This window comes from Streptopelia decaocto, assembly GCF_964273445.1.
Source record: "Streptopelia decaocto genome assembly, chromosome: 2".
NCBI classification, from domain to species: domain Eukaryota; kingdom Metazoa; phylum Chordata; class Aves; order Columbiformes; family Columbidae; genus Streptopelia; species Streptopelia decaocto.
The window spans coordinates 137182074-137194567 of NC_138655.1; the positions used below are offsets into that span (position 1 = coordinate 137182074).

The 12494-nt window shown below is 41.9% G+C and overlaps 1 protein-coding gene across 2 annotated transcripts in view; it reads left to right on the forward strand.

Annotated features, from left to right (window-relative positions):
* The first annotated feature begins 294 nt into the window (after window positions 1-294).
* SLC25A13 (solute carrier family 25 member 13) overlaps window positions 295-12494 on the forward strand; it is a 100360-nt gene continuing 88160 nt past the window's right edge. The window contains exons 1-2 of one of the 2 annotated variants that reach the window (XM_082044126.1): window positions 349-370; window positions 2493-2578. Coding sequence is in view for 1 of the 2 variants with exons in the window: in XM_082044125.1 (XP_081900251.1) it covers window positions 359-370 (12 nt within the window). In the remaining variant the exon portion in view is untranslated. Of the gene's footprint in view, window positions 371-2492; window positions 2579-12494 lie in introns of both variants that reach the window. The other variant, XM_082044125.1, reaches the window with a different exon arrangement.

Consider the following 12494-nt stretch of genomic DNA (forward strand, 5'->3'; position numbering starts at 1 on the left):
GGGCCCCGGGGAGCCCGGTGTCCCTCCGAGGCGACTCGGAGGCTCTAGGCCCACCCGCCATAAACTGAAGAGAAAACCGGAGGTAACCCGGACTCCTCGCAGGGGAGAGGCCGCTTCTCCCGCCGCCTCGCCCCGCGCGGACCCCGCAGCCCCGCGGGGCCGGGCCGGGCGATCACGCGCGCCGCAGCCGGGCCGGGCGGTGCAGCCAATGGGCTGGCGGCGCCGAGCGCCCCGTCCGTGCCTGGGAGAGCGGTGACGGCCGGCGCTGGCGGGCTGGTGCGCAGGCGGGGAAGCTGCCTGCCGCGGTCGGAAGGGAGGGGAGGGGAGGAGGGGAAGGGGTGGCCGCGCCGGGCACAGCATGGCTGCCAAGGTAAGTCACCGCCGGCGGCGGGCGGGGAGGCGGCGCGGGCGGCGGGCTGCGCCAGCGGGGCCGTTGGCGGCGGGGAAGGGGCCGCGGCGGGAGGCGGGCGGCTGCCGGCGGTGACCTCGGGCCTGTCCTTGGCGAAACTCGGCGGGTGGCGCCTCCTCCTCGCGGCTCCGCGCCGCCGGCCCCGGGGGAGGAGGAGGGTGAGCTGCCGGGCCGCCGAGCGCCCGCGGCGGGGGCGGCCCCCTGGCTGGCGCGGTTCGGTGCCGGCGGGCACGGAGGCGGCGCGGCGGGGATCCCCACCCGGCAGCCGCGGGGAGCGGGCCTGCTCTCTGCTTGCAATGCACTAGCTGCGTGACACCGCGCGGCCGCCCGGCGGGGTGAGAGGCGGCTGGTCCCGCCGTGCCCGCGCCGCCGCCGCTCGGTGCGGCCCTCACCGGAGCGGCCGGCCCGCCACCCCCGCGCATCGCCCCGCCGGGCACCCGGGCCCGGCCGCGGCTGCGCCGAGCGCCGGTAGGCCTGGCTGTGCCTCCTTGAGCGCCCGCCGCATGCACGCTTACACAATATAGAGATGCATACAAATAGGCATACACGCGTTATATGATGAGGGGATGCAGTGGGCCCTTGGGACAGCAACTGGCAGGTCAGGGCCTTGCGGGGCTCACTGTGCCCAGAGCAGGCACTGATATTGGCCCTGCCTTGCCTGCAGGCCTTAGTGTGGTAGTCACTTTTTGCTTTTTATCCCATTTTCTCCATATACCTGTTTTTGCCTGCTGTTTTCACATTTGATTGTAATTTCCCAGTGCTCTCCTGTGAGATTGATATACCTGTCAGTTAGGCTTTTCTGCTATTTCAGAAGGGTAAATTAATTGAAATACTTTTATCAATTGCTTAATAACACACTTCCATCCCAGAAAAAAAATCAGCCATTAGCTGGATCAAGGCTGTATAAAAAGCAGGTATTCCACTTCTAATGGCAGATAAAATTATATTCAGTGTTGGTGTTTCAAAACTTAGTACTAGGTGTTCATTAAGCTTCCTTTATGAATACTGAGACTTAAAAAAAAAAATTGGACAGCACATGTACTCAGTCTGGCCAGATTTGAATGCTGTGTTATTTGAGTCCATGACAGAGCTGCTCCCATCAACACTTTCCTCACTAAGAACTTAGGTTAGCTGAAATGCGTGCTCTTGTAATTGGCTGGGCAACATATGATTCCTCTGCTGGGATATGTGAAACTGTCATCCCCAAATGTTATGTTTATTACCTATAAATCTTAGCTGTCCTATCTAGCTTTTTTTTTTTTTTTTTTAATTGCCCACTGGTCCGTACACACAGCATAGCATTTACATCTTACCAGACTATTGGTGTTAAAAGTCTTCCATTGACTTACTTTATGAACCGTTTACTTATCTTTTCCTTTCCAAGCAGTAGTTCTTCATGTGCAGTCTGTTTGAATCCCAACTAGTCACATATACTTAAAAAATGTTATATATATAGTTAGTGTATGTCTAATCAGGTAGGCACGTGTGCTCCATGCTACACAATTGCATGGTATCCTTTTTCTTTTGGCTTGGTTTATTACACAATTCAGATCACCAAAATATGCAAGCATATGTTGGAAAGACTCAATACATAAGGAGAAACTGAAATGAATATTGTATATTTCTGATTACATCAGGCTTGGCTGAGATACCTGATAAAAAGAACAATGGCTTGTTGCTAGTGTCATTAGCATCCTTGGTGCATTGCAAGACAGAGATATAGCTCTTTGTACTGCAGGGTTTACAGCCCTCATGTAGCTTCTGAGGAAAGCTTCTGGTTGTAGGCTTGAATGTGTTTTGAGAGACTTATGTTTAAAAAAAAAAAAAGTAGAACTAGGAGCAGCTAGAATGGATTAATTATTAAGTTACCTTGTGAGACTTAAAGGGCTTTTATCTTCTTGAGGTGGCCTGGTTGCTGTTAAACACAGATGAATTTCTATTTTTGTTGAAGTCAGTGACAAAATGTAGGTAGTGTTTTGTACTCTAATGGTGATGTCTGAGCTCAGGTTCTGCAAGCACACATATGAATAACTTTGCCACACAAAGAGCTTCTGGGCCTGAAGTTATTCACATGTACTTGCAGGCACGGGCCTTGATTTGTGTTCTAACTTCCTCACTGATGCATCTCAGTAATGTTTGCCTTTTTCACCTCAGCCAAACAATGGACTGGTGAGTTGAATGATTTTTCTAAAATCTCTTCGGCACCTTTTCCTTGCCAGTGTCCTGCATGACCGCTTCCTTTCATTTTTTAATTATACCCTTTTAAGGCATATGAGTCTTTTGGAGTGAATGTAATTGTTCGTCGCTTGCAAGATTTCAAATGTTGACATTTTAAGCAGCCTCTAGGAATTCAGTCTGTCAGAAAGAAAACCTGAACGGGATACTGTTAAGGCTGCATAGTTAAGCACTCAGGTATCAAGAAGTGGGCAAAGCTTTTATGCATGGAATCTTTTATGTCCATTACAGTGCCATTTGCTTTTCTTCATTGTATGTTACTCAGTGTCTTACACTGTTTAAAACATTGTATAAATTGTATATTGCACATCAGTGTGTTTTCTTAATCTTTGAAAATATTTTCTGGAAGTGTTTTGTGAAAACTGCACTGTAAATTGTATTTGTACAAGTTGCTAGTAAAAACTGCAGGTGAGATATTCCAGGAGATTTTTACCCCATTGGTACCTAAATTACCATCATAGGTACTGGCTTTTTCTGAATTGCATAGAAAACAGGCTGTGTGGAAAGTCTTTATGGCAATGGATGTACAGAGCAACAATGACATTTTTTACAGTGTGTCATGGTTTATTTCTTTGAGTGTTTAACAATGCAGTGACAATGTTTTTTTTGCCCTTTAGCCAGATACTTCTAAAGATAAGTTACATAGTCTAGCTAATCCACTTGCCATTCACCTGGTGTTTATTTTACAGCAAAATTAACTGTGCCTGTTGAGTGAACGTAAGCTACCCTTGATCCATATACTGCTACACAGTTGTGGTCATAGCTGTTGTTTCATGCATGTGCAAAGTGTGACTTGCTATCTTTTCAAAGTTCTACTGCTTGGTAAATGATAAACTTATTTTCAGTGGGAAGTTCTAAGGTATTTCTTGATTAGACTTCTTTCCATAGCTGGTTTTGCCTTTGCCACTGTGCTACTTTGTCTGTTCAACTTAAGGTTATAATGGGAACTAGTATATATAATATTTTTAAACTTTATATTTCATAACCACTAAGCTACATTCAAAACAGTTAAAAATTGCATTCACAAAATTCCAACCTTGAGTAGTTTTGGTAGATAAATTGAAGACTAGAAACTGTGAAAACAGTGGGCTTAGCATGGTGGCACTTGTACACCATTGAACTTCATCTCTGCTATGAATAGTATGTAAATAAATTTCAATACTTGTATTGAACTGGATAATACTGATAGAGGAGTAGGAGTTGATTTTTAAATACTGTGGTATATGTCTCTGTTTCTAATGTAGTTGATTTTTTGTGCATATGATAACTTGTATCCATTGTTCAGGTACTCTTTGCCTGTATTACCCAGAATATATAAGTTATTTTATAATTATTGTCTTATGGACAAAGCAAACATGAATCTCACATGCTAAAAAAGCTAATTGTAAAATGACTGTTTAAGTGAAGGCATGAACTGTACATCAGTACCTGATGGGACTGCTTGCATGCTTAATTTTAAATGCATGCATAAGTCTTTTGAAGAAAGTCTGTCAGAAATATATCAATAAGGTAACAAAGAGATTTGTTGCTGACTTTACTTACATGACAATATTTGGGATGTTTCTAATGCAAGGTAAAGAAAATCTGTTATGCAGTTTTAAATTCTATTTCCCCTTGTGTTTTTCTGGAACTCTTTACTATGGAAGCTGTACCAGTGGAGTTACATGTTCCTTCTAGTTACTGCCACATTCACCTTTAAAATGTTAAACCTTGTCATATCAAAAGTAGTTAGGCCCCATCACAGGCTCCTTGTATGTCTTGGTGTTAATATAGTCAGACATTTCCCACTGAACGCCCTGGTCCTGCAAGGTGCCTCACCTTGACTGAATTAATTGGAGTTCTGTGAAGGGTTGATGCTGCTGAGCTGGGCTCTATGGGCCTCTTTGTGTGCAGAAATGATCCAATGCTTGCATGGGGTAATGTGAATTAATGAGGTCTGTGTGAGCAATGGTTGAAATACAGACACCACAGCAATGCCATTCTAAATGAACATGATTCCAAACAATGCCAAAACAATTAGATGCTGGTACAGCTATGCCACGTCAATTGTTTTGCTGTCATGTGCACCCAGCATGTCCCTTTGTGCGTCATCCAGCTCCATTGTCAATCTCTGTTCAGCTCCTTCTCCCATGCTCCTCTCGCAGTAGGGCGGGCTGGGCCTGGAACAGACTGAATTCCCTCTTCTTGCCCTTGATGATGCCATTCTTCCCTTCTTCCAACAAAATAGAAGAGTTGCGTTGCATTTCATTGCATGTGGATTCATTGGGCCCTCAGAAAGGAACAGGTGAGGGATCCTAGCATCATGATGGGCTACTTTGTCCATGAATGGAGTGGAGTCCCTTACGGACAGGCTCCAGCCACTCGGTGAGATCAAAATTGTGGGGGTAAAGTGGTTGGTGAGTAAGGAGAGAGCAATCTCTGTTTCCCTAAAGCATCGCTGAGTTTGTGTACTGTAGACTTAATAATGTCATGACATTTAATGGCACCGTGGTAATCTTTTTGGATGTGGTAGCATCCTGTAAGATCCATGTGGAAAGTCCTATTGCAAGTCTGTGAATGTCCAGCGGGGCTCGCTGATGTGTAGTTATATTTTGGAACTGTGCCTAAGTGTGTAAATTCTGAAACAACTTATGTATCATGAGACTCTTCTTTCCACTTACCCCTTCAGAAGAAAAAAACCCAACATGTATTTGTGCTGCTTATGACTTATTACTGCATTGACTTCTTAAGAGACCAGAATTTGCCTGATAACAAGATGCTGAATTTGTATCAGTGCTGATAATTTCACACCTTTTCTGAGTACAAAGTAGCATGCATGGTGACTGTGACAGTAAGAGAGGAGAAAGCAAATAGTTTACTCCCGTTCCCTGCCATTGTTCATGTGTTTAGTTTCATTTGGTTTCTTTTACTGCACAAGTCTTTGCTTATGACATTTACCCTTAGGAGGACTGCCTTGAGTCCTGCTCCCACAAGGTGCTCAGCAAGTTATGGGGCCCACTGGCAAGGATGATCCCAGGGAAGGCACTCACAGAGCGACCTTCTTGTGGAAAAAGTCCATGCAGCTCTCTTCTGCAGTGAACACTGAGTTACCCCGAAAAGGAGCTTTATTACACTGAGGGTTTTGTCTTAACTGAGTTTATTTGTATCGTTGTACTGCTATTCCACCCACCCCATCGACCGAGAAGAAAGTGGGGGTGAGAGCAGGTGCTGAAAGGGGTTGATTTATGCCTTTAATATGTTAAGAGACGTCCTGATGGGACTGCATGTTGCAACTGCCAGTGGTATTAACAAGTTTTTGAAACTTGCTGTTTTCCATTATGATGTCCCTCTAAGAGGAATTGCAGGGTGACCTTGCTTCATGTATAGCGCTTGAAGAGTGTTACTGGACCAAACAGTTAAGTGTACATCCTTACGTGCTTCTCGTCTGTTGTGATGTCTGCCGAAAAGTATTTGAAGTTATCTGGTTCTTATCACATTGGGAAATGAATTCCTCTTTCTATGCAGCTTTGTGTCCCAAGAGGTTAGAATTCTTCCAGTTGTGCTTCAAATGATTCTTTAAAGGTGATTTTCCTGATACTGTAATACAGACAAGCTTACAGCCCTGAATGATAACAATGTGTCTTCTGACCAGCTTGTTTAGGCCAATATCTATTTTATTTATCTCTGTTGTCCAAGGAGTATGACAAGGAGGTATGTGATACTGTATTTCCTGGAAAATGGCATGGACGTGCTGCTTAATTTTAGCTTCATTTTGCTTTTGATCTGCTGCTTTGGCTACAGAATGGCTTTGCCACACTGCATAGAGCCTGTATGTTTGTATGACATCAAACCTAAACTTGCGTAAGGACTCTGGGTACTACTGTGACTCTGCTTATTGTGCTGTTTTGCTTCGGCTACAACACAGTATTCAGAAACACAGCAGTTGGTGTTTTATGGTGCCAGATAACTACAGCTAGTAAGATTGCATATTTTCTGGGGCATTCTCTTTCTGGAAAGTATCTGTATCTCAGTCATTTACAGGGAGATAAAAGAGGTCCTTATAAAAATACTATATCTTCGATTGCTTTGGAATAAAGCAATTTCAACTGAAGCTTTGTTAAAACACTTAAAGGAACACTGCAAATGCATTTTTCATAACATTTTAAAATAATTTCATGCTATTTATAATACCTTAGAAATGTGCAATTGCAATTATATTCTTTACCAAAAATGTTACTTGGCCTGCACAAAATCCAATGTGTTAAAGGATTAAATTGCTCATAAGGAGTGGGTTGTTGGCATTTTTCTTTTTCTCTGAAGAGGGGAAAAAAAGAAACATTGGAGAGAGAGTGAAGAAGTGAATGCCTGTACACAAGACTACACACATTTAGAGAAAGAAACAGAAGAAATAGAGCTTGTCACAAGCCTGATCAAATTCCTCGTGTTGGATATTTGAGGTCCCTAACCTCAGCTGCTGGATTCATATGCTTGTGATATCTTGCATGCCTAGGCAGCCTGCAAGAACTGTCTCTGAGCTGACCAGTAAGGTCATTCTTTGGGTCTCCTTGAAGAGGAGCTTACTCTTAGCCATGTGAAAATCAGAGCCTGGAATTTAGGCTAAGAAGAGTTTGGTGTTCTTTAGATCAACATTTTCATGTCTAACTTTTATCCACGTGGCTTTGGAAGTAGAATGAGGAAGCCTGTTTGAGGTGTCAAGGAACAGCTACCACAACAGCCAGTGTGGGAGCATGTGAGTCAGTCAGTGAGAAATGAAGAGATAAGGATGTCCCAGGAGGATCTTTGAACAGCAAGGCTTGCATCTCGGTTTTGGACAGGGACACTATGTAGTTAGCAACACAAGGACTGAGGGAAAAGAAGAGTAGCCAGAACCCAATTTAGTAGGTAGCAGTTAGAGCACCCAGCAGGGAGGGGAGAGATTTGGGTTCTCTGTTGCCAGTAGTGTTTATGCATTTTGCATGAATGATACCTCCACCTGCCACAGTTTGGGATGGCTGCAGTGCTTAATGCTTAGTACTTTTCCGCCAAGGCACGTTAGACATGTTGCACGCATGGTTATTGGGCTGGAGCAGGGATGCCTGGTCAGTGTGTCTGAAATGTTTGTACGTGCTCTGCCATGGCTGTGGCTGTTCTGGATGTGCACCTTGGTGGAACTTTGGAATCCCAAATACCTTAAATCGCATGTGCCTTTCTGCTCGTAAGTGGATTGGTTTTTGCATCATGCTGTGACTTAGGTAGGGGAGGGTGCTAATTATCTGACCCTCAGAGGCTGAGCAAAATGGAGTTTGCAAATACACACAGGTTTTATTTCTAGAGAGCACACGGACATTGGCAGACTTGTGCCCAGACAGCCAAACCTTTTAAAATTAATTTTTAAATCTTAATATCGTCACTACTTCCATCATTTTGAGAAGTTACTTTTTTGGAGTCCTAGGTTAGGCTAGACCAGGCCTCTGGGACAGGTTCTTTGCCTGTTTTGCCTTCCTGATACTGGGCTAATTGTCTCCATGCCTTGATGCCAGGGCTGAACTCACTGTAGCTCTCTGTGGGTTGGGTTGGTGTGAAGAGGTACCTCTTTGTTTCCTGAACCACCAAGTCACTGTGTTTTTTAAAAGCCAGTGGTAGCCATGGAGCTCTCATTCAGCTTGGCTAATATTAAACATTCAGTAGCAATACTAGGGTAATGTAACGGTGACAGTGTGAAATAGAATGGGTAACTGACTGGCAAAAAGCAGTACAGCTTTATATATATATAGATAGATTTTTGTTGTTATTGTTAGCTTTAAATCAGATCAGTTTCCTAATATGGTTCACAGCAGAGCTGCATAAACGTACCTGGATGGCATGCTGTAATGTAGCATTGAGCACAGAAATACCTTAAGCTGGCAACCAGTGAAGGGTTATGTCTTGTATGACAACCATAGGACTACGTACTGCCTTGCATTTACAGATATTTTTTGCAGTTTCCACTGCTCAGTGGAGAAATGAGAAGGAGTTTTTTTTTACCAAAATTAGGTCTATGCTGTTTTCTGCAGATCAGGCGGTTCATTCGCTGACAGCCCTTCATGCTTGGCTCATGATGGGATAATCATAGAGGTGCTAAGGTTTTTTGCTTAAATGTAAGAGGCATGGTGCATGAACATAGCCATGGGGATATAACTGTAATTTTTGCATAGGCAGAATTGTGAGATTGTCATAGAACTAATTGGTCAACTAATGCACCCACTAGTTATTGAAATGTCAGTGGGCAACAGTCAGTTTAAATGTTCAGAAGAGGGAAAGTAAAAAATGGAACTGAAACACCAAGAAAGTTTTGTCACCATTTTCCTCTTAAATATTTATCCTAAGCTCTTTGAAAGTCTTTTGTCCCATTTTCTTTATATAGGCCAGTAACTGGACTGATAGGAACATTTTTAAAAGGAAAACTTTGATGTGTATTTTTCCATGGAAGCAGAAATAAAAAAATGAGACTGCCCTTGCAAATGGTTTAGTGTGTGTTTGTTTGTTTGTTTTTAATATGTGTCTTTGATTGGCATATTTATGTATTCAAACATGAACTAACTTTGCTGTATAAGGAGCATGTTGTTTTAGGCAAGTTTATGGTTGTATTTGCCTTGATTAGTGTAGCTGTTCTCTACGTGGTTTTCAAGCAATGCTGATCAGTTCTAGCTCAGCACCACATGCAGAGGATGGCTGCAGTCTTGGCCTGCAGGAATCAAGCAGCTGGTGAAATCCTAACTTTCTGACGCATTTTTCTCCCTTTAGAAATGTGGGAGAGTAAACAGCAGTGACCTTAATGGTGAATATGATGGAACATTGTATGCGGTGCAATAGTCCTCTTGGTTTTAGTCTTAGATGGGTAGTTTTAAAATTATTGATACACATGTGAATTTTTATGCACTATGGCATTTTATGAGTTATTCATATTAAAATGTATAAAGGACAAACTGAAAAACCTAGCTACAAAGAGGTTTCATGCATTTATGTTTTAGGTTCCTGTTGCCTTTTTGACTATGACCTCGACATCACCTCAGTCTTGCTCCCTACCAGCCAGTCCATGTTAGCAGAAATAACGTTGTTGCTTTGTTCATCCATTCGGACCCAATCTCAAAGGCTGGAAGGAAGTTTGTATCCCCCTGGGAACAGGCACCTTGAACCTTTTATGGGAGTAATTTTTTTTTTTTCCTTAACCCCAGATATCACATCATATCATATTTGAAAATCTTATCCAGTTTGTGTGTATTGTAACAAATAGCACTGCTGCAACTTGTGATTGCTTTAGTTATTCTAAAATATGTTGCCATTCTTAAGTGACACATTTTCTTTACTCTGCACATCTCCTGTGTGATAGTGTTTTTGTCCCCACAGCATCCTTTCTGATGCCTGACAGTTTGCATTCCTTCTTAAGCACTTGAGTTTACTGATTTTAGGTATAGGGTTTCTGGAGGATCTGGGGCTTGCCATCAGTTAGAGATTCATTTAGTTTTAGGTAGGGTGTAGTTACACCATGGTGTTTGCTGTGGAAGTTGAGGAGGTGGCACTTTACCACAGGTGAAGACTTGCCAGCCATATTTGAATTATTATGATTTCTCTTTGATTAAAAATAGGTGCAAATAGTGAAAAAAGATGTTAACTCTGCATTGTATCGCATAATGCTAGATTAATTAAATTTGATGTAATAGAGAGAAAAATGCACAGACGTGTCTTTATTCAGACATGTAGGATCACATTTTTTTGTGAAGTGCAATGCTTCACAGAAAGCAGATAAAAATGTACTGCTGCAGCACCTCTCTTGGGTATCTGGGACAGGCATGTCTGACAGCAAAACAGACTGATCAGGAAGGTGATTGGTTAATGATATGTTGTAAACTGAAGAGTCTTTTAAAAACTGACCTTTTAAAAGCACATTAAATGCTTTTTGACCAGTGTATCTTATTTTCTAAATGCTGCCAGAATAGAGAATTAAACTGATTTGTTAAGGTCTTAAGTTTTGGTAAGGCAACAATGATAATCCTAGAGATGGAGTTACTTGTAGAATTATCATTAGGTTATATTGAGATTAGCCCACAAATTATATAGCTGGAACTTGCTTATGTCTTCTGTTCAAAACAGAAATATTACGAAAATACTTTTACTTGAAGGGTATTAACATGTGCTCTTTATTTTTTTTCCAGTCTTCAGGTCCCACTGTAAATCAGTTCCATGTGAAGAAAAGATACCCTCAAATTCTTAAAGTCTAGTTTTAAAAAAAATTCTCATCAGTATAAAAATTTCAAGCCTTTTAAAGGCTATTTTGAAATTATGGGGACCTATCAGAAGAGTAATGTATGGGCTTTTTACAACTATGATTTTTATGTCCTTGATGATTAGGGCAATTGAAGAATTGCAAAGAGCAACCTTAATTCCAAAGCTAGAATATGGAAGAAGGTGGTATGTAGCTAGATGACCATAGTTATTAGCCAGCTTTATGAATAGGTAGAAGCAGACCTTTTTTCACCCCTCTTTCAGATGCCTTTATGTAATTAGTGTTCTGGAGTATTAAAACCTTGGTTTTTGAGCTAAACAGCTGTTGAGCAAATTTAAAATGTAACATTTCTGAACAGCTGTGGAACTCCAGAGGGAATGAAGTGTAGGTGATCAAAGTCTGAATACTTCTGATATAGTTGAACAAATTTTTCTTAAACTGAAAACTTCAGAAAAAAAGGACAAGAAAAGTGACTGATGTGTTTAAATTCCACTTGTTATTTCCCCAATAGAGTTTATTCTTTCTCGCTCTACATTTGTGACATTGTAATCTTGTTGGTATTTTCTTTGTAATGGAAACTGATTTACTGGAATTCTGATTGTTGTGTAAAATGCTATTGACCACAGGTTCTTCCAGCTTCATGCACAATTTTGTATTTATCTTTTTACATAATTCAGTTTCTGTAAGGGAATGCTACCTGATCTTTATTCACTGAAAATTTACAAATGTTCTTTCCTGGAGCCGAGCTTCATTTCTCTCTGAGAGGATAAGTTTAAACTTATCAGGAAATGGAAGGTTCAAAGAAGGTTCCTTGGCAGGTTAGAGTCTTTTCAGTGCTGGCTTTGTAAGGAGGTGAGGAGAAAATGACAACTAGCACTCTCTGTTCTTTGGTTTTCTTTCTGATGTTGTGTACTGGGAAAAACATCTGTAGATTTCAGCATATGGAGTCATAGAAAGGCACACATCTTTCTGCCTTCTTCCTGATGGTTTTTGCATACTTCCTAAAAGTGCACTTAGTCAACAGGGGATCCTTTCACAAGGATGGTCCTGAGCCGAATAACGATCATCCAGGCAGTAGGAGGAAGAAAATCTAATTGTCTTCATATTTACATTTTTGTTTCTTATCCCAGCTTCCCTGAACTCTCTCAGCCAATAGAACCATATCTTATTTGGGGTTTTTGGTTTTTGCCTCAATCGATGCATGTTTATTTCTGGGAAGTTAGCAAATGTGCCTACTTCATGGAAGTAAAACAGTAAATTAGAATAGTTTTCAAGGAAATTATTCAGTGTTGGAGTAGCCTGAGCAGCATTTGACTACATCTTTCATCAAAGACTGATAGATGTTAATCAAAATGCAGGCAACATCTCCAAAACATAAAAGGCCATCAGCAGGATCATGACACAAAGATTCTGTGTCTGTGCGCACAACTCTGGTTTGGAGATCTGTGTTCAAATGTGCACACATGGTTTCCTACACTGAGAAATGAGATCTGCCTTAATGCTTCTTCCTACTTTTGTGTGTTTGTGGTGTTGCTTTGCATTTTTTTTTCTGCAGTTCTTTTATGCCAGGTGCCCACTACAGCTTCTTAGTCGAGTCTCTGTTCTGGT